General features: G+C 33.5%; 1 protein-coding gene across 2 annotated transcripts in view; it reads right to left on the reverse strand.

Moving 5' to 3' along the window:
* Window positions 1-3,233: 3,233 nt before the first annotated feature.
* Window positions 3,234-20,293, reverse strand: part of LOC132701502 (membralin) — a 136,933-nt gene continuing 119,873 nt past the window's right edge. For both annotated transcript variants that reach the window (XM_060669480.1, XM_060669472.1), the window contains exons 10-13: window positions 8,698-8,855; window positions 8,509-8,641; window positions 3,979-4,090; window positions 3,234-3,479 (exon numbers count right to left, since the gene is read on the reverse strand). In XM_060669480.1, the coding sequence (XP_060525463.1) occupies window positions 3,421-3,479; window positions 3,979-4,090; window positions 8,509-8,641; window positions 8,698-8,855 (462 nt within the window). In that variant the 3' untranslated portion in view covers window positions 3,234-3,420. The remainder of the gene's footprint in view (window positions 3,480-3,978; window positions 4,091-8,508; window positions 8,642-8,697; window positions 8,856-20,293) is intronic.

The raw sequence follows: 20,293 nt of genomic DNA on the forward strand, positions 1-20,293 counted from the left end.
ATTCATGTAGAGCCCGAAATGCATTTTTTCTTGATCGACCATTTTCATAATAGGCTTGCACAATTTTTACACGTTGTTCAGTCGTATATTGCTCCATGACTAATTGTGTTTATGTTTTGAGGTTAGAAATCTCATATGATAATAAACAAATACGTTTTTCAAAAATATTTCAGATTGTAATGTGGAAACTCTTATTGAATCACCCGTTACAAATATTTTATATAATATACATATAAATATAAATATATATAAAGACTGATGTTAGCGATAATTTATCATGGAATGAACATGCCAGTTACGTTCTGAGCAGGTTGAACGTTGTGTTATTATATATAGATTTCTAAGAAGAGTCTGGCCCGGCGGTGAACTTGGCTACGGAATTATTATGCACTGTGCAAGTGTGCCTCTGAAGGCATGTAAATCGCTTTAAATGGTGTAAAATTCATATCTCAAATTTTTTTGGTTAGTGTTGGTTAGTTTCGTTAATTTTGATTGCTTTTGGTGTTGATGTGCCTCCTAAAGATTTCGGTGGTTAATGATTAACGATTTCACTTCGTGAGCTAAGTGCACCTGCTGGCTAGGCGTCGGTAGAATTTAAAAACAAAATAGCAATTTTTCTTGTATTATTATTGTATTGTCTTGTTTTATTCTTGAAATTAAAATTATGGAGACATGCGGAGAAGAATTAAAAAAAAACTTTTAACGGTACTGGTATTTACATAGGAATACATTTTATCATTATTTATTATTACTCTAGAACTTTTCAGTTACATTTACAGAAAATGGAGCATATTATGATTGCATACAATTTTATAACATTTTGCTAAATGATATAGAAAGGATCCAGAACATTATAGAAATCAAACGTGTGTCTAATATACAAATTGATATAGAAACTAGAATATAGAAAAATATCTTAAGGCCATAGCTGCATATCCGTTGAATATATGAAGGTGGTTAATTTATGGAAGTGCTGGACATGTCTTTTTATTGCTCTTTTATATTTTTTGTTGTTATTGTAACACTTTAGATTTAGTTAAACACGAGACCTTGGAATAAAGAATTGTTATTAATATTATTCTTATTTTCATTATATATTCTTCTTATTAGCTTCTTATTCCGAATGGACGGTGAATATGTGGGATGGAATAATAGCTACATATTTTAATGGTTCTTACATTTTCGAACATTTAAATGAAGGTTTGTGACCGAACAATTTCGCGTCCTATTACAAGATATTCCCTTAAACATAAAAGGAAGGATGAGCCTTCAAATGATTGAAGTTCCTGAGCATTTTCATCGTGCGGTCCAATAACTTGCAAATGATCCTTTCCAAAATCGGTGGATTGAAGGAAGAAGGATTTTTTTGTGGGGATACCTTAAAGTGATCTGAAGCAGCTATGAGAGACGCTTGCAAAACCGTAACTCAGCGTACGTTGGCAAATGTTGCTGAAGGTTTAGGGTCAGGTTTAGGTTCAGGGTCAGATGGTTCGTCACACGATTTAAAAAATTGTTTGATATGTATTCACAGTTTTTTAAAATTTTGTTCATACATTTTATTTGATAACGTGAAAAGTTAGCTATAGGAAGATATCGTATTATTCAATAAAAATAAATTACATCTGTTATTGGCATAAAATATAGGGCGTTCACACGTAGCTTTTCGATAATATAGTGGCCATACTATGGTAAAAATTGATGCGCCTTAAGTGAAGAAGGGATTGGATATATTTTGAGAAAATGCTGCAGTAAAAATTGCATATTCAAACTTATTGAAGGTCTGTCAGATCTTTTCAAAAGTTTTTCATAGTTGCTTCATAAGTTCCTGTCATATCGCTATTGGATAATACAATAGCCCTATGGGAATGATTTTCCACGCATGCATATCTACATTTCACTCACTAATCTGCACTTTCTTTCTTTCTAAACAGTGATTTCCATATACTTAACTTGTTACCAGAACATTTAACAACATATATGGAGTTTTTTGAGAAAAAATGTCGCATCCAAACTTATTAACGATCTGTCAACGACAATTTTAGTTGTTCAATGCCACAAGGTCATCGCTTTAATAATACCAATAATACTGTCCAAATGATTAAATAAAAAGCACAAATTTTGCTCTTATAAATTCCGACCAGCTCAAGTGCTATTGGTAGGGGATGTCGAGAGAAGACTTTTTTGTCATTGCTGTGTTTTTTGCCGCCAAAACATAAATAATTTTCGACGCGTTTTGTGGACTGACGAATCAAAATTTTCAAATTTTGGAATCTGTAATCGAAAAAATTATCATTATTGGTCAAGAGAAAATTTATTGCTAGTACATCCCTGAAGCCCGCAAGTTTGTTTCAGCTTTAACCTTTGATGCGGTATAGTTGACCCTGGAGCGGTACATTGCAATTATTACTGAAATTTTTGGATGGTTTTCTAGATGAGCTTGACCTCATAAGTAGGAAGAATCTCCATTTCCAACAAGATGGCGCGCCAGCTCATAACTCAAAAGGCACATATCAATTTTTGACAACCATTTTCAACAATAAATGGATTGGTACAAATTGGCCTATTCCTTGGTCGCCAGATATAACCCCATTTGATTTCCCTTTGTGGGGTTATTTAAAAGACGAAATTTACAAGAAAAGATAACAACACATTGATGTTTTAAAGGCTATACTAAAGGCAAATTCGCTCAATAGAAAAATGTGCTCGAAAATGTATTTTATGAGGTGCCGTTTTTGAATACCTCTTAAAATAACTTTCATAAGTTTAATCATAAATTAAGTTTTGGTTAGTTTTTGTTGGTCTGAAACACGATGTAATATTTTTTTTGTTTTTTATTTCTCCCAAGAGGGATGAAAATGCTATCGCTGGTTGATAACTTGTCAATTATTTAACTCACTTTGCACTGTAAGTAGTTATTTTGTTAATGACTACAACTAAAATGTTTTGTTTCATATTTTGACCTTGATAATGGAAATAAACATTTCCGAAAGTAGTAGAAAACAGTTTTTTTACTAACTCTAACCCTCACAAAATCGTATGTGGAGTATTATGAGAAAATACACTATTTACTACATGATTATTCATGTTGATAATATTGATATAGGTATCTACTGCACTACCGAAGCTCTGTCGAAATTTTTATTATTTTATGATTAATTTGACCGGATTAAAACCTGACGTTTTGAATCCGAAAACTGATGATCGTACATCGATGAACTAAATAAAACAACAGATTTTTAACTGTGGTATTTATTAATCAACGGTATAATTTACATCCACCTAATAAACAAAAAAAATATATATATACAGGTGAAATAGGCCAATTTAAATAACACTTATTTATACACTGCTTAAATTTAATTAAATTTGTTTTACGGTAACGCTAAGCACACTTATCTTTACGGCAAGCTTTCTTTGACTTCAATCCAAATTTAACAGGCCCAAATATAAAATATTTATTGACGCGTAGGTTTTCAAACCTAGAACCGAAAAAAAATGTTGAAGTTGAGAGATAATATTTAATCCAAACTGTTTTTCAAAATCATGTTTTTCCTAAAAAGGGCCCGCGAAACATCCGGAGAAAAGAGGAAAAAAAGTGTTTTTCGTGTGGTGGTATTTCGACTAGCTTTCAATCGATTTCACTGGAATGGCGTTTTGACCAGAAATTTTCTAATGCGAACTGCAATAATGAAGAATATCCAAATAAATTTATCTAGCAGAATTGTTACATCAACGAACGTCCCAGCCTTGGCCTGTTCTATTCTATTCACTCGCTCTGAATTCTGCACTGTGTGGGAAAATCCAAAACAATTTGTCCTTATAAACACCGTTTTGTATAAATAGGTTCGCGGACCCTTTAAAAGCAAATCGAATGGCGTCAGATTCCTTGGAGATTTTACATAATTTAAGTTTTTATATTTTACTAGTAATTAAATCCTTTTCAGGATTGGTCCGGCCCACCGAACCGGGGCCTGATACCTTCGTCATTCGTTTGACTAGACGCCGTCACTGAAGGACCTCCGGTTGATGTCTGGGACTCAGTGGTCTCCACCGATGCTGATGGTGTCTGACTCGATTGGCTCGAGATCACCTAATATAAACTTCGTTAATGGGAACTTTAGAAAAGGTCTCTCAAGGAGTTGTTTCGCACTTTTACTTATTTTTCAGTGAGCTCTTTACTTACTCTAACACACACCTATACACAATCATCCTCAAACTCTGCAAAGAAATATTTAATAGTAAGCAATATTATTAAGTCATTGCTTAAAGAATCTTTAAGATCTTATACTTTAACTTAACGTATAATTAATATAATTTGCTAGAAATCCAATTTTCTTTCGTTGCTGACTGGATTTAAAATTACAAATTATTTTTTTTAATTAACAAGCCAGTAAAATTCAAAGTTCGTGTCAAAATCGAGTGAAATCTATTTCATTTTTCATTGTGTTGCGTTTATCCACAGTAATTCTGCATGTACTGCTGTTTATTTCGTTCTACTATATGTGGCAACTTTTAGTAACAAAAACTAATCACTTGTGATTAGTTCCAAAGTAAAAATTTCTACAAATGTAAGCATTGCTATTAGTATTACATATAAATTGCGATATTACGAATGGAGGAGCAGTTATAAATTGGAAGAAATTTTTTGGGATTACGAGAGAATAAAATGGACAATAACTTAGGTACAGGAAGGTAAACCAAAGACAGCACTATAGAAGTACTCTGCAATTACTAACACTTGTTTGTAGATGCTATAAGAGATTGAGAATACACGTCTTAACAAATAACGCTCTCTTTCGTCCGGCTTGATACTTCTCAAGTAATGTCGTGATCAGCAAACAATTACATCACTTTACGGTAAAAATGCCTTAGGGTTATGCTATTGCCAAACAAAAACAAAATTTGGATGATTTTTCACCGTCAGCTATTCGGGAACATTGGTGGTGGATAGTTTCTTGTAATATTTTCTGTTTTATTGACGAGCGGAACTGGACAGAATTTCTCATTTTATTACTTTATACTTTTCTGACTCTATATAGAGATATAGAGAGAGAGGAAGGAAAAAAAAATTCTGTTAATTTTTCAAAGAAACTTCCACCGGCTACGTTAATACTATTTACTTCTGTGTCGGTTGTTGATTAATCGAACTTGCTGACGTTTAGCCAACTATCATGTTGGTTTCTTCAGAGCTTAACCGAAACTATATTCTACTTTGTACCTGCTTATATATTGTTTGAGGGGCGCGGATCTAAAGGAAGGGTATGAAGTTTGTCTCGGATAGCTGATTCCCATATGATGAATTAATTTGTTATAGTCATAACGCTCTTTCATATTTAATATTTTTCGTCTGATCTCTCCAATATTTTCTTTGTCGCATATGGTGTAAGCTTGGTGCTTCAAACGGAATTTTCTCAATGACGGATCGAAGATTTTTTGAAGTATTTTTGGACAGGTGGTAAATCTGGTTTTGATGTTATATTTCTTAAAAACTCTTGATATGTGATCAGTGATGTTTTGAGTGTAAGGAAGGACAACAGTGGCATGTGTAGGGTTGCTTTTGGACGGATTGTCTTTGGAAGCTTGTGGTGAAGTCTATTTCGTAATGGAACGCTTAATATCTCTAATGTGGAATTAGAGAGCACAGGTAAGGTGTTATAATTCTGGGTTTAGTGACTCGAGTTGAGACAAAGATAAAATTCCGTATGAGATACCAGGAGTTTACAGCTTTCGATGCATATACCGCAAAGAATAGATTGGACAGACCGGACGAAAAATATCAAATAGGGTGAAAGAACACGAAAGAGCCTTGAGACTAGGACAAATAAACTTATCAGCAACAGCCGAACGCCATTACAAAACCGCATGTCATTTCATTCGATAAAATTCTTGGAAACAACAAAAAATCCGAGAATCTATAGAAATCTATAAGCAACCAAACAACTTAAGCGCGACTCAGATCTTTACCTTTCATCAATATAGGAATCAGTCATCCGAGACCTCCAAACATTATATACACAGGTACAGAGTAGAATGCGAGCCAGTTTAAGTTAAGCTCTGAAGAAACCAACAGGATGATTGGCAAGTTTGATTCATCAACAACCGACGCAGCAGGAATCCAAAAGAATTGTAAATAGTTATTTTTCCTGTCATCTGCAAGGTTTTTTGCCTAATTCTGGGGTCTAAAATGTCAATTTTTAAGGTAGTACTGGAAACAAATACTCTTTTACCGCGTGGTACTCAAAAACTTCCTTTCGAGAAACATTAAACCTTTAGCGTAAAACCTGCGTCATCCTTAATGGTGTGTCAATACTGAAAGGGACAATTTTTGAGCTCAGTTTAACAAAAGAACTTCTTGTGAAATTTGGGAGAAACATTTTGTGCATTAAGACCCACTTTTACGTGCTTAACACTTTTTTCAATTTTAATTAGCAAAAAGTGTTGCCACCGATATTTTTTCAGAGTAATATTTTCTTAAGATGATGTAGTGATTTCTGCATACAAGTCACCTCTTGCTTTTTTTCTTGTCAAATGCACTCTTCTTGATTAAAATAGTTAAAATCGAGCAGCTTTGTTGATTTAAAAACCATTAATGTTTCGTTGAGTAATTTTTTGAATGTGTTAATGTAAGGTTGTATTAATAATCATCTAACGTGCCTATTCTTTGACGCCTTGATGGACGCTCTTATTTTCTCCAAGAGGGATTACTTGAACTGTTGGGAGATATGCTAATTGCATTGAGGACCCCATGGGTACAGCACAATGGAGTTCGTTTATCTGTATTTGTCCGAAATCAATTAAATACAGCTTATCATAACCAGTGCATAGGTCGTTATGCGTTTCAACCATGGCAGACAAGATCTCATGATCTCGATAACTTAAGATTTCTTTTTATAAGGAAACATTAAAAGTCCAACACTTAAAGATTTGAAATTGTGAACACTGGCAGAAGAATGCCTGTTAAGGAGAGAAGGCCATTAAAAAAAATAATAAGTTAATTTTAGTAGTATACAGACTGTCCCGAAATTAGTGGATCACACTCTAACAGCATTTTTTATGTCCATTTTATGTGAAAATTGTTTTTTATTAATATTTCCGAAATAGGTTGAGAGAAAGTATTGAAAGGGATGTAACTTTTGAGGGGTCCATGTAACAAAAATTGCAATAACTTTTTTTGCGGGTTGACTATTAGACATTTTTCTTATCTTATCATAAATCGGAAAAGTTGTGTTCTATTACGAGAAAAATGTACAGTTAATTGATATAGCTAGGATGCGACGTTTTCGAGGAAAATGGATTACAAGAATACACAAGCATATCCATATTATTTATTCATTACAAATTGAAAAATATTCTTGCTAAAAAATAATTAAGAATCTTTTGTAGTACTAGTGGACAAAATAATAAGATCGCTTAATTAGTTTGTGCCGAAATCTTGCTAATAAGCAAATTATTTCTTGAGATTGAATTTCATCAGCGATATCCGTGTTAAAAATTACACTTTTTAGTGTAAGTGGATAATATACTGGTGAAATAGTTTTTTTTTATATTTTAATTTATTAAATGTGAGGTTGCACGATTTGGCCCGGCAAACTTTAATGCCTTACCGAAAGTGGCATGAAAATCATGTTGTACTAAATCTTTGGGGCAACCTTTCTCAAACATTAGCGTCTTTTATTTCGAGGAGTTTTTGCCATGTTGTCATTAAATTATATTGTCATTTTCATAACACCCTGTATAAGAGATTTTATTAGCATTTTAGACTATAGAATAAGGTTTAACGTTCCCATTGCCTTCGTACCTATCGGTATTTGATGCAATTTATTTTGTTATACTCCTTGCAACCTTCTATGAATATGTTACTTTCAGATCCTCCGTCTGTCCTCCTCCTACGCACATATTTATCTGCAGACCCCACATACCATATTCCTGAACTAATTTCCTGGTTCTGTATTCGGGACTATAACCTGGTCGTTAGCAAAGGGAAGCATATATAATCTGCGAAGGCTTTTTGTGGCATTTTTATTTTTTTAGGAGTGTGAGCGAGAGGTAACATCCATATCGTCGAAAACGGTTCAAACAGTCACTTATCAATTTTAATTCGTAAATTTGCTAATGAATAAAATCGCTTCGTAGCTTCTATGGCCGTAATATTAACAGGAATTTCTGCCATCACTTCGCACCACTGATTAGATAATATAAAAAAGGGATAGAGGTTTTTATTACAAGTCTCTATCAAAATACTGAGACGTTTAGAATGTATGATCATAAAAAAAACGATTTTCTTAAAATGTGCTCTAGAATTATCTCCTTTAGTATTGACAGAGCATTAAGCAACACTCTGTATATCTACTAAATTAAACTTTTCAAAATTTCTCGTTCGAAATTTTATATTTTATATTATACTATAATTTATGAATAAAAGTGCAAAACTTTTCGCAACCTTTGTTGCGTAAATATTGAGACGAACAATAAATTGAATCAATTTTGCTTTAAACAAACATCGCTTACCGGTTGAGCAATAGTGCCGATAGTCGAAGTAGAAGTCGCTGATGTAGATGTGGCAACTTGGTTGACGGTAACGGAGGAGGTTTGTGTTGTCGTTGACGACCTCACTGCGGAGAGCAGCTGCGTGATGCGTCCCCTGCAAGTACATTCTCGATCGGTTCAAAGTATTTTGCGCAATATGGCACAGCTGACCTTATTAAAGGAAAATTGTTCGTTATGGCAGCTCCGTCTCTAAATAGAGCGGCAGGTTGTTGTTGCTGCTGAGAAGTCCGAATGAAAAACTGCTGAAATTGCTCCTGCTGCAGTATCACCGGCAGTTCGTAGTGGTGAAAGAAGTACAACATAGAATGCTAAAACAAAAGGATGACTTTTCAACACTAGAGGTTATTCCATATTTTATAAATAAATATTTTTGACAATGGGTTATTTATTTTTTTATTTAGTAGAAAACGCAGCGGCACATTTTCAAAAATGCTGGCGAATGTGATTATCTAAAAAAAATACAAAAAAATATAAATTCTTAAATATTTAAAGCGGGTAACTTGCTTAAGTATTACAAATTAAAACAAACTCGGGTAATTTTTTATATTTACCATTTATTTCCAAAAATTGAATTTTTGTGGGTATATGTTTGGAGATCAAAGCTTATTTTACCATCTATACCTACCTGAATGAGGGTTCTTAAATTATATATTTTGCGACCAATAGTTTTTACACTAACCAGCTAATTTGCAAATTAACTAAATACGCTGTTATTTTGGAGGAATCAGCAGTTTTCCACAAAACAGCAATAGTGAATAGTTTAAAAACTAGCTGGATAGTATGTAAACTATCAATTTGCATTGGTGAATGTAGATTAATGTAGCTGAATAATTCTAAAATACTTAAGAAATTTCAGTACAATGAATTAGTAAGTAGACTTAGAAGGATAAAAAGGTAAAACCTTGTAATACAGACAAAGCGGACTACCGATTTATATGTATATGCAGAACAGATATTCAATATAAAAAAGCTCATTAAGTAACACAACATGCGGGAGGACAAGTGACTTCAAAATAAACAAAAGCAAATACTGGTTATTGAATAGATAAATATAGTGTTTTTGCTAAAGCAAATTTTGTTTCAAAAATATTTTTTCCTTGAAAATATGTTTTTATTGAAAATCTTAACCTGTTTAGAAGTAAAAACCAATAACCAACAACAAATTTTGTTTTCATCCTTTATACTGGAAAGTTTGAAAACTAAATAAAATCTTCATCTTAACAAATTACAACAACATATATTACCGGTTTTTGATTTGTTTTTGAAAATTTGATATCTTTTGACTGTTAATTATATTTTTTGAACTTTCAACAATTTTGGACTTGATGTTCGGTTTCATGATTATGTTCGGCAACTGCTGATGAGTTTATTTATAGTAGTCTCAGGGCTCTTTCATGTTCTTTTAGCCTAGTTGGCATTTTTCGTCCTGTTTCTCCAATGTGTTTTTGGCCGCACATGCCTGGAATTCTCTAAACTTCTTGTGTCTCAAACGGAATTTTGTCGTGATTCCGGTTTTAACGTTATATTTCTTAAGTGTGGTGACTGTAAGAAAGAATAACAGTGGCAAGTGTGGGGTTTCTTTTTAACTCATTTTCTTTGAAAGGTTTGTGATGAACTATATTTTGTGATGAAACGCTTAATATTTCAAATGTGGAAAATTAGAGGAAAGAGCAGATGTAAGGTGTTTTAATTTACTCGATCCGAGACAGTTTTACGGCGTCAATGTTAGGTCAGAAAAAAGAAAAACTACAAATTTGACATCGGCAAGTCGGAACTTTGTTATTTAAATTTGATTTATTAATCAGATATTTAACAATTAGGAGATAGAGCATTATTATTTCAGCAAGAAATGATTTTCAAGGGTTGAGGTTTCTAGTCTTTCCGTATTTAGTAATAATATTGATCCTATTTGTTTTAAGTAATCTTTAATCTCACTTTGTAAAGTAGCGACTGTGATAGCTCGCATTGATATAATGCTATTCTGAGGAAAGTTAGGTAACAGATCATTGTTCAAAAACCATTGTTTGAAAAGTTCTGAAAATATATCTTCATGGTGGTCGACCCATGTTTGTATAACTTTAAAGCTAGTCACAAAGCATTCGAGATCCATCTATTTTCTGACCTGGTATGTAAAATTGTTTACTCTTAAGGTTTTATTAGATGCAATTGATCTTCCGAAAGAATCGGACAAATGATTGAACAAATCTCTCTTCCTTCAGACTTCGTAGTGTAGGTAACACTTGCTCTTTGTACGTGTATTAAATTAATTATCCACGTAACTAAGTCCTTTGACACTATAATTTTCACAGAAGTAAAGTAAACGATTATAGACACTTCTTACAATTTGCTTGGCATCGAGATATAAATGCTTTTTCTTTAATGAACACTATGTCTACCATTCCTGCCACGGACGAAACATAAGGATGCTTGTTTAATCGATATTTGATAAAACAACAAAGCATTAAAACTGTTCATTTAAACTAAGTCTAAGAAAATAAATAATAGCCCTAGAAGGCCATATTTAAACAATTTCGCAGGAAAAACATGAATCTCTATTATAAGGACGAAATTTGGGTAAAAGAAGTAAATTGTGAGGCAAGCTTTGATGACAGGATGGTCCACTAGAACAAAAGCACCCTTGGGAAATGGTAAAAGATTAATAGTTACTCACATTGGTAGCACAACTGGATTTCAATCAAAACGGACTGCAGATTATCATGAAGACATGAATGTTGATGTTTTTGAAGAGTACTTTGAGCAAAAGCTAGATCTTATTTCTCCTAAGTCAGTTATAATCATGAATAATACTAGCAAACCTTCAAGAAAATCAGAAAAATATCCACATCTTCTAGAAAAAAAAGACATCAAAGAGCTCATTTTTTAAAATAATAATATTTATTACAATTTATCTATATGTATGTATAGGGTGGGCCGTTTATCTTGGGGCACAACCTTATCTAAGAAACTACAGGAGACGGAGCCAAAAGTTACAAACAAAAGTTAATTGGGTTATTACAAATCTTCAATTTATTTCAATGTTTTTTATGCGAAAAATGACGTTTGCAAGACATAAAATATATGGCAATTTCTGAATTTGGAAGCATTTATTGTTTCAGTAGAGTAAGTTTTGTTGTAGGCAAAGGACTTCGGATTTCATAAGAAATTTCGATACATATTAATACAGAGTATGCGAAAAATAATATTAAAAATGATATAGAAAATGGAAACTACCTATTTGTATAATCATATTTAGCTTTCAAAATTAAGACAATTTTATATAAGGTTGTATATACCTAATATTTTTACTTTTTGAAATATTTCCTTTTAAACATTTGTCACAAATAATCTGCTGGTGCCAGTTAGTGACGGCGTTTAAACAAAACCAGTGCTAGGACGTGTGTTTTGTTTTTGATTACTGTTATAATTCAAATATTTTTTTACACATTACTGATTCATTTATTTATCGTTTATAAATTTAATTTATTAGCCTGCTTGCGTATTACGTTTACCACCGAGGAAAAGATTGATACGTTGGAAAGTTACATATCGAACAATAAAAACCGGACCCTAGCTCTTAGAGATTATAGAACAAAATTTCCATTAAGCGGGCGACCAGAAAAAAAGATCTTCGACAGGTTTTAGCAACACTTTAGAACATAAGGAACCTCGAAGAAAGAAAAAAAAGCTGTCGTCATATTTTCAATGATGAAGAGACTCCTGAAGATTCAACCCAAAATGCGTCTTTAGATCTATATGTCAAAAGAACGAAGCTTCAAAGGTGCCTTCAAATAGACAACTGAAAGTCCTATAAATTCTGTCCTGTTCAGAACTTAGAGCAACGGGATTACAACATCAGGTTAGATTTTTGCAATGATCTTGTGGAGAGACACTTTTCAGAAAATATATTTGCTAACATTATTTGGATAGATGGTAGTTCCTCCTGGCATCGAAGGAACCCCCACTTCCCTTTGATGTTCTTTTATGAGGTATACTTAAAGCTTTAGTTTACAAACACAAACCGTCAACTGCCGAGGAATTTAAACGTCGGATAAGAGAAAGTTTCGGATATTTAAACTGGACTGAATCTGTTAGAAATGGCATTATGTATTTAGAAACTATTTATGCTACTTGTATTGCCCATATTGAACAACTGCTACAATAATTATTATCCTTTGTAAGCTTTTTTTTATTGATCGTTCGCTAATAAAATATTCACCAACGTTATCGCGTATCCTTGGTCTTATTCTGTATAAAAAATACATACATACATTTACATAATCTTTCACCATAGGTGCACATCGGCAAGATTAGGGTCAACTATGAAATGGTGAATCATAGTGGCAGCATTTTAACACTTGTTTTATTCAAACGCCGCCATAGCCACCTTACACTAACTGGCAGCAGCATATTATTTGTGATTGACAAATTTCAAATTTTTAAAAGGAAATATTTGAAAACGCAAAAACACAGTGTAAACATATTGGCAATATATTTTTTTACTCTTTCGCGCAATTTTGGAAACCAATATACTTTCAAAATATTATTTACTACTTTATCACACCCGATATACCCTAGATCATCATGGCAGGTGCGAATCACATTATTCTCTACTGAAAGGGGAACATAAAAAGGTAATTCCTTATTTTCATTTTTTCGATATACGAGACCATCGCGTAACTCGAAAAATTTATCCTCCTCCTGCTCAAGTGCACTACGGATTTTACTTATTTCCGCGTCACGATTTCGACAAATTGCAAGAGTTTGATCAAAAGTATTGGATTCGATAACTAAAACGCTGACACCGCCTCAGTGCGTCGACATGGCTCATACGTTTTCCCAGACGATGACATATTTCATAGTCATAATCCTGCAAAAACATTGGCCAACGTGATATTCGCGGATTTATTTGTTGTTTACTAAGAGTTAACCTAAAACTGTCGCAATCAGTACTTATTTTAAATTTAACTCCCCCCAAATAGACATCATAATCGTTTTATAGCATTCGCCACAGCGAAGCATTCAAGTTCAAAACAATGATACTTTGCCTCCGCTGGGGTAGTGCGTTGGCTGAAGTAGAAGATTGGTTTGAAAAGGCCATCTTCTTGCTTCTGCAATGTTATTGCCCAGAGATGGCAATGCAATTCGGTTTCAGCCGTTGGTGAATAGATTGCTAAAATATTTTTACTCGTCAGGAATTCTTTTAAGTTTTCAGAAGCACTGTGCTGCTTACCAGTGAATTCAAATTTGGCATTTTTTCTAACAAGATCGAACTAATGAAACAAATCGCAACACTTCCTTAGCGTTCCGGGGAACCGGATAATTAACTACTGCCGCAATATTTTGGTCAGTAGGTCGAATTCCCTCGTAACTAACACGGTATCCCAAGTAGTCAACTTCTGTCTGTACAAAGAAACACTTATCTAATCTAAAGGTTAATTTTGCTTGTCCTCCTAATCTAAATACCTTATTCTCTATTACTTGCCCCCTTATCTTTGACTTGCAGATAATCCGATTACAAACACTTGAGCTCTTCGAAAAACGGTCTACCCAGTTTCGGATTAATTTTCAATTTTTCCAAGGCATTTGATGAATCAATATTCGTTATTTGATTAATTTCCGAATTAAGTTCATTCACTGAAGAGCCCTCCATCGATTTATTTGTTATTGTCACACATTCTCCCAATGTGATAGTAATGAGGGGTTGCGTAGAAAAATCGCGCCCCAGCAAGGCCATAAATGCCATAGCATGATTAGGCACAACATAAAATTTTAATTTAACTTTAACATTTTCGATTTGAACTTTACTAAAAAAATGCCAATAATTTCTAGCGGTGACCCATTTATACCGCAAAAACCCTCTTCATCTGAACCAACTTGGGCACAAAACTTTCCTTAATCAAACTAATAGGTGATCCTGAATCTAACAATGCAGTTAAAGTGTACTTACAATATTCGTCTCCCTTACCAACTAACTCAAAACTCACGGGAATCATGTATGGCAATTGGTGAGCAGGTTGAAGCACATTCGTGGCTCCTCCGTTGAACCTCTATATTGTTGCCCTCGTCGAGGACACTCATTTAGTTTATGCGATATTGCCCCACACTCAAAATACGCACCAAAGGGTCTTTTCGGCTTTGCACACTTGAAATTTCGCCAGTTTCTTGACAATTGAAATATCTTGGCGGTTTCACAGTCACCGATGAGGTACAGGCGGGATTTGAAGCTAATCGCACTGTTCGTTTTACGATCCCGATCATTTGATTTCTTAGAATCCAATGTTATTTTTTCAAATGCTTCTAGCAAATGTCCACCTCACCGGAAATCTAAAATAGGGGCTTGGTCTCGAAGCTGTCGATTCGAAATCCCATCGATAATATAGTCGACCAATTGTTCCTCGTCGATTGGCACCTGCTTTCCTAAAATTACTTTATCATGGTAATAGTCAGTGAATCGTTCCCCGGCCTTCCACAGTGGATTTTCAAAATCTCTTCTCAGTAGCAACTTACTGGGACGATACATGAACATTTTTTCCATGGTTTTCAATAGCGTGTTGATATCCATAGCTAGGTGAGTTGGTTTCGAATGGAACCAAGACAAGGCATGTCCTTCCAATTTACAACTGATCGAAACTCGAGCGGTATTATCTTCTATCAAAATCGCCCAATAAGTCACCCATTGCTCGAATATTTATCTGATTGGCCGGCCAGGAGCTAGCAAGGCTTCCAGCCCTATCAGGAGTCTCACGAGAATTCAGCAACTCCTACTCCCGTCGGAGAAGTTGAACTTCCCGTCGCACCAATTGTTGTCCACGCCTCAACATATTCAATTCCTGTTGAGTTAATAGTTATCTTTTATAGATTATGTTATTGTAAAGTTTAAATTGAATAAATGTTATTATCATTATTATTATTAATATTAATCTAATAGCAAAATCTTTCTCTTGTGACCATTTGTTCCTCCTGTCTCCTAGCCGTAAACTGTTCTTCCTTTTGTCGCTTTCCTTCAACCAGATCTTGTCAAACATTATCGGACAATTTTTCCAATCTGACAATAAGCTCGGATTTACTGCCAGTCACCGGCAAATTTCGGAGCCTCAAGAGCTCCTCCAATTCATTCATCGTAAAATCCTGGGACGACATTTCCAATTAAAACACACAAATAGAGGTGACGCAGAGAAAATAAACGCCACCAATATGCACCAATAATGCTTGTTTTGTTTTTTTTTTCCTCCCACAATAATTGACGTCACTACTCCACAAACATTTTTTCAAAAAATTCAAAATTCCAAACAATCCTGCGCTGCACCGCGCCGCTGATATACAAGGCAATTCAATAGGTACCCGTCGGCGCGTCGCGTGTAATCCCATTTTTTTTAAAGCACTTTTAAATCCCCACTTCCGAAGCTTGTAGGTGTTTTTATCTTGAGAATTTTTTACTTCGGTCAATTAAACAAGTGTATGTCAGGATGAATATAATTAGAGTTGATATCGAACGGTACGGAGAGCTAAACAAACAAATACTTGCACGTCAAAACTCAAACGACAACTGATTGGTCCATTTTAAGGATAAAAACACTTTCCCAGGGAAATTAATCTAACAGTCATAAATCTCAACTAATGGGTAAAAAATATAAACCATTCGGCATTCTCACCACTCGAGGGACAATGACAAGTACCAGGCATCACGGCCCATAAAACCACTTAAGAGGGTTACATAAATTCATCGAAATTTCGATACTATAGACCGAATAACCTACAAAATATTAAAAATTATACAAATATTATTACAATTGTATAATTATCACAATTATATAATTATTATACAGCCTTAATTTTTAATGCTAAATAAGTAGTTTCCATTAAAAAAAAATTTTGGCAGTTTTCTTAATTTCATTTTTAATCTTATTTTCCTCGTACCCTGTATTAATATATAATATGTAAATTTCTATTGCAATCCGTTATTCAAGTCCATTGTCTACAACAAAACTTACTCAACGGAAACAATAAATGCTTCCGAATGGAGAAATTGGCAGATATTTTATGTATTGGAAACATCATTTTTCGCAAATAAAATTTAAAATGTCAAAAACAGTTAGACTTAGGTATAAGACATTATACACAAAATACGCTTAGAATTGTGTATAGAATTAAAAAAAGAAGTAATAAGAAAGTTAATATTCGCTCACGAAAAATTAAACAATCTGTATATACAAAATTAAAATAAATTAAAGGTTTGTAATACTCCAATTAGCTTTTGGCTCCATCCCCTATAATTTCTGAGATAAGGTAATGTTCCAAAATAAACCGGCCACCCTATAGATAGATAAATTGTAATAAATATTATTATTTAAAAAAATGTACCCTGTACATATTTCAATATACGTTCTTATTTATTTGTCGCTCTATTGTATGCAAATTAATGTTACCCAAATTTAGGAACGATTCGGGGTGTGTAGGTCATAAAAACTGTTTAGTGATCCCTGATGTTGCAGAATTTATAACTTCTTGACTCTCTTGCATTAAGGGACAAGCTATACCTACTTTTCAAATACTGTGAGCGAGGTCGATACAGGGACCATCCATAATAATAAAAGAAAACAATAAAAATTCAATAAATAAACCATCCATCCATCCATTCGTCGAATCGCTAAAACTTGTTTGGCCTGGCACTAATGTCAACAATCCCCGAATTCGCGAAGACAGCGGCAGCATTCTTTAAAGATTAATATCTCATGAGATTTTTAGCTTCGGGAGTTATAAAACTTTCACGGGGACATGACAGCCGTATATTAGTTTCCCGCTTCTTTCTTCGCGGTGAGCGATTTTATCGGGCCGTTAAAAAGTCCCGAGCACGTTTTTTTAGAACGCGAACTTTGCATTACATTGAATACGTGCCGCTACCCTTGTTCTTGATTGAAAATTAATTCAGATTTTATGAGAGAGACTTTTGCAGCTTACCTGATACATCGGGTGTTCGCGCGACCGCAAAAAATAGTTCGATTTTAGCGGCCGAAAAAATAGACTGCCAAAAAAATGTCACCTCAACTTTTATGTCACGACGACATTTGTAATTATGATTGTGGCAATTTAATTAATTACCTCTAAAAGATTTTAAAGCATGCAATGCAGTATTAAATATTAAAGTTTTTTTTGTTAATACGATACAAACTTACAAAGGAAGCTTGATCAACTTTAAGTATTGGATTCGGCCCAGTTATAAATTTTGGTTAGGAATATCTAAAAAGTTCTGTGCGCTGTTTATCAGCAATATAATGAACTTTTGTTTTCAGTTTCTTAGTAACAGGATTCATAGTATATGAACCTTCAAGGGAGATTTTCTCGAAGACATTCCAAATACAAAAAAATGATAAAAATGAGGTATTTCCCTTTGAAAAAAAAATCTTTTAACGATTTTTTCATTTAAATTTTTAACGTTAGTTTGCGATCTCCTTGCATACTTTTTTTAATATCAACACAGACCACTAAAATAGATCTCCTTATATAAAGAAATCGACCCCAAATATACAGGGTGTTTGAAAACGTATGAAATACTTAACAAGGTGATTTCTTGTTTAAAATAAAGTGTAGTTTGTTATATAAACGTTGTGTCAAAAGCAAACCTTCAGGAAGAGATCGCGCTACAAATACGCTGGAAAAATAATGTTATTATTTTTCATCTTAAAACTCATAATTTTTAACTTTTTTAAAATGGGTGGAGGGGATTGAATTAGAGTACCCTTATCATTCTGCTTAACTAAATTTTAGGAAACTTAATTATTATTTTATTTTGTTTTATTTAAAAACTTTTGTCTCTTGCAATTTTTACATAATACTTACCATTTCCAAATTTTAATAGATTTAAAAATCCAGTGGACTACTGTCACATCTCAAAGCGTTTCTTATTATTGCTTTATTTGACAATGGTTAGTTAGTTTCAATACAAAATACGTTTAACTTCACGCTCCATCAAAGGCTACATGGATCAGGAAGTTCGAAAAAAGGAGTTTCGATACCAGCCGACACAGCGAAGTTCGAATAGCCGGATTAGGGCAAACGGAGACAAGTCCCAGGAAAATTGCAGCAGATTTAAATTCTGTTGCTTCAACTTAATGGAAGATATTAAAAGAATAACAGTTACATCCATTCCACGTACAGAGGGCTCGAGTTCTTTTACCAAGAGATATCGACCCAAGGATGATTTTGTTCTAATGGTTTCTCATAATAATTAACGATTTGTTCATAAATTCTCTTTTCGGGGCGCGGATGCAATTGAAAACCTTCACAACATGCATATATAGGCTGAAGAAAATCCGCATTCAATAACAGAATGTCGACATCAATATTAGCTTGCCGTTAACATTTGGATAAGAATTATAGATAACAATAATAATAATAATAATCGAGGCACATTTTCTACCTTTAAGATTAATTGGTGAGTATTATTTTACTTTTCTATAAGAATAATTACGTTTCCTGCTAAAAATTAGGGCTACATTTTTAAGTAGAAGACCTGTATTACATGCATGATATTGTCCCATCACATATCAACCTAATTATTTAAACGTTTGTAAATCGTACCAATGAAAACCGCTGGATAGGAAAAGATGGGCTTTATTATTAACCGATTTAAAATTATTTAAATTATTGTATCTAGGAATATAAAAACAAATTCATCTACACTACCGTAACACAGGATATCGAATACCTAAGAAATCGTATAATTGATAAATGTCGGTATAATGTTTGAAAGAGCCCAACTAAATTATTTTTCTATTTTTATTTTCGGCATATGCATTCAACTTGATGAAGATCCATTTATCAAAATAAATAAGAACTAAAAGTTCAGATTTTCACGAAATTATATATTTTTACATGACAATTGTTTCGTTTGATAAAGACACGGTGTTGTCGAAACAATTGTCATGTAAAAATATATAATTTAGTGAGAATCTGGATTTTTAGTTCTCATTTATTTTGATATGTATTTAATTTTTTTTTTGTAGAATTTTTTTAATGAACCCGTCTATCGAAATTTACTTTTTTCCATGTAAATCGATAGTGTTGCATAAATAACCGAACAATGTATACTTCGACCAGAAATATAGTGCTTTTACAACCAACCCCATGATTAACTTTGCTTCAGTTTCAGTCAAGCTCTGAAGAAATTAACACGATGATTGGCAAAACGTTAGCAAGTTCGAATAAGCAAAAACCAACGCAGGAGGAATCCAGAAGTTTTGTACAAAGTATTACAGTAGGCTGTGGAAGTTTCTTTGAAAAATTTAAGTACCAGTCACTTAAAGTATCAGTCACTATCGCTACTGTCGTCATCTAGTTCAATTCTTTGAGATTCCATGAGCACTTGAAGTTTATTAATTGTTTGGAACTGAAAATCCATTTTCTTTAAAAAAGTACTCAATGACTCTTTGGCACAACTAATGTTTGAATCTGTTAGTACTTTTTTAGGCTTAAAACACTCTTTATTTTGCAAGCGTAGTAGATTATACGCCTAAATAGATCTGGGTGTTGCTCTTTCAAAACTTGAGAAGTACCAGCATCTCCTCTCACTTTCCTCTTGTCTATCCCATTTGCAGCAATTTTTCTTATATTTAACTTCGGAATTTTGGTCATGTCACTTGTTTTTAGTGCTGCTCCAACATCTGAATTTCTTACAAAACTGTAAACATTCAAAATAATCTGTTTAGCATCTGAAGTCAAATGGAACCGTTTTTTTATTTGTTGAGGT

This window comes from Cylas formicarius, unplaced genomic scaffold (assembly GCF_029955315.1).
Source record: "Cylas formicarius isolate icCylForm1 unplaced genomic scaffold, icCylForm1.1 PGA_scaffold_10__41_contigs__length_53128322, whole genome shotgun sequence".
Lineage (NCBI taxonomy): Eukaryota > Metazoa > Arthropoda > Insecta > Coleoptera > Brentidae > Cylas > Cylas formicarius.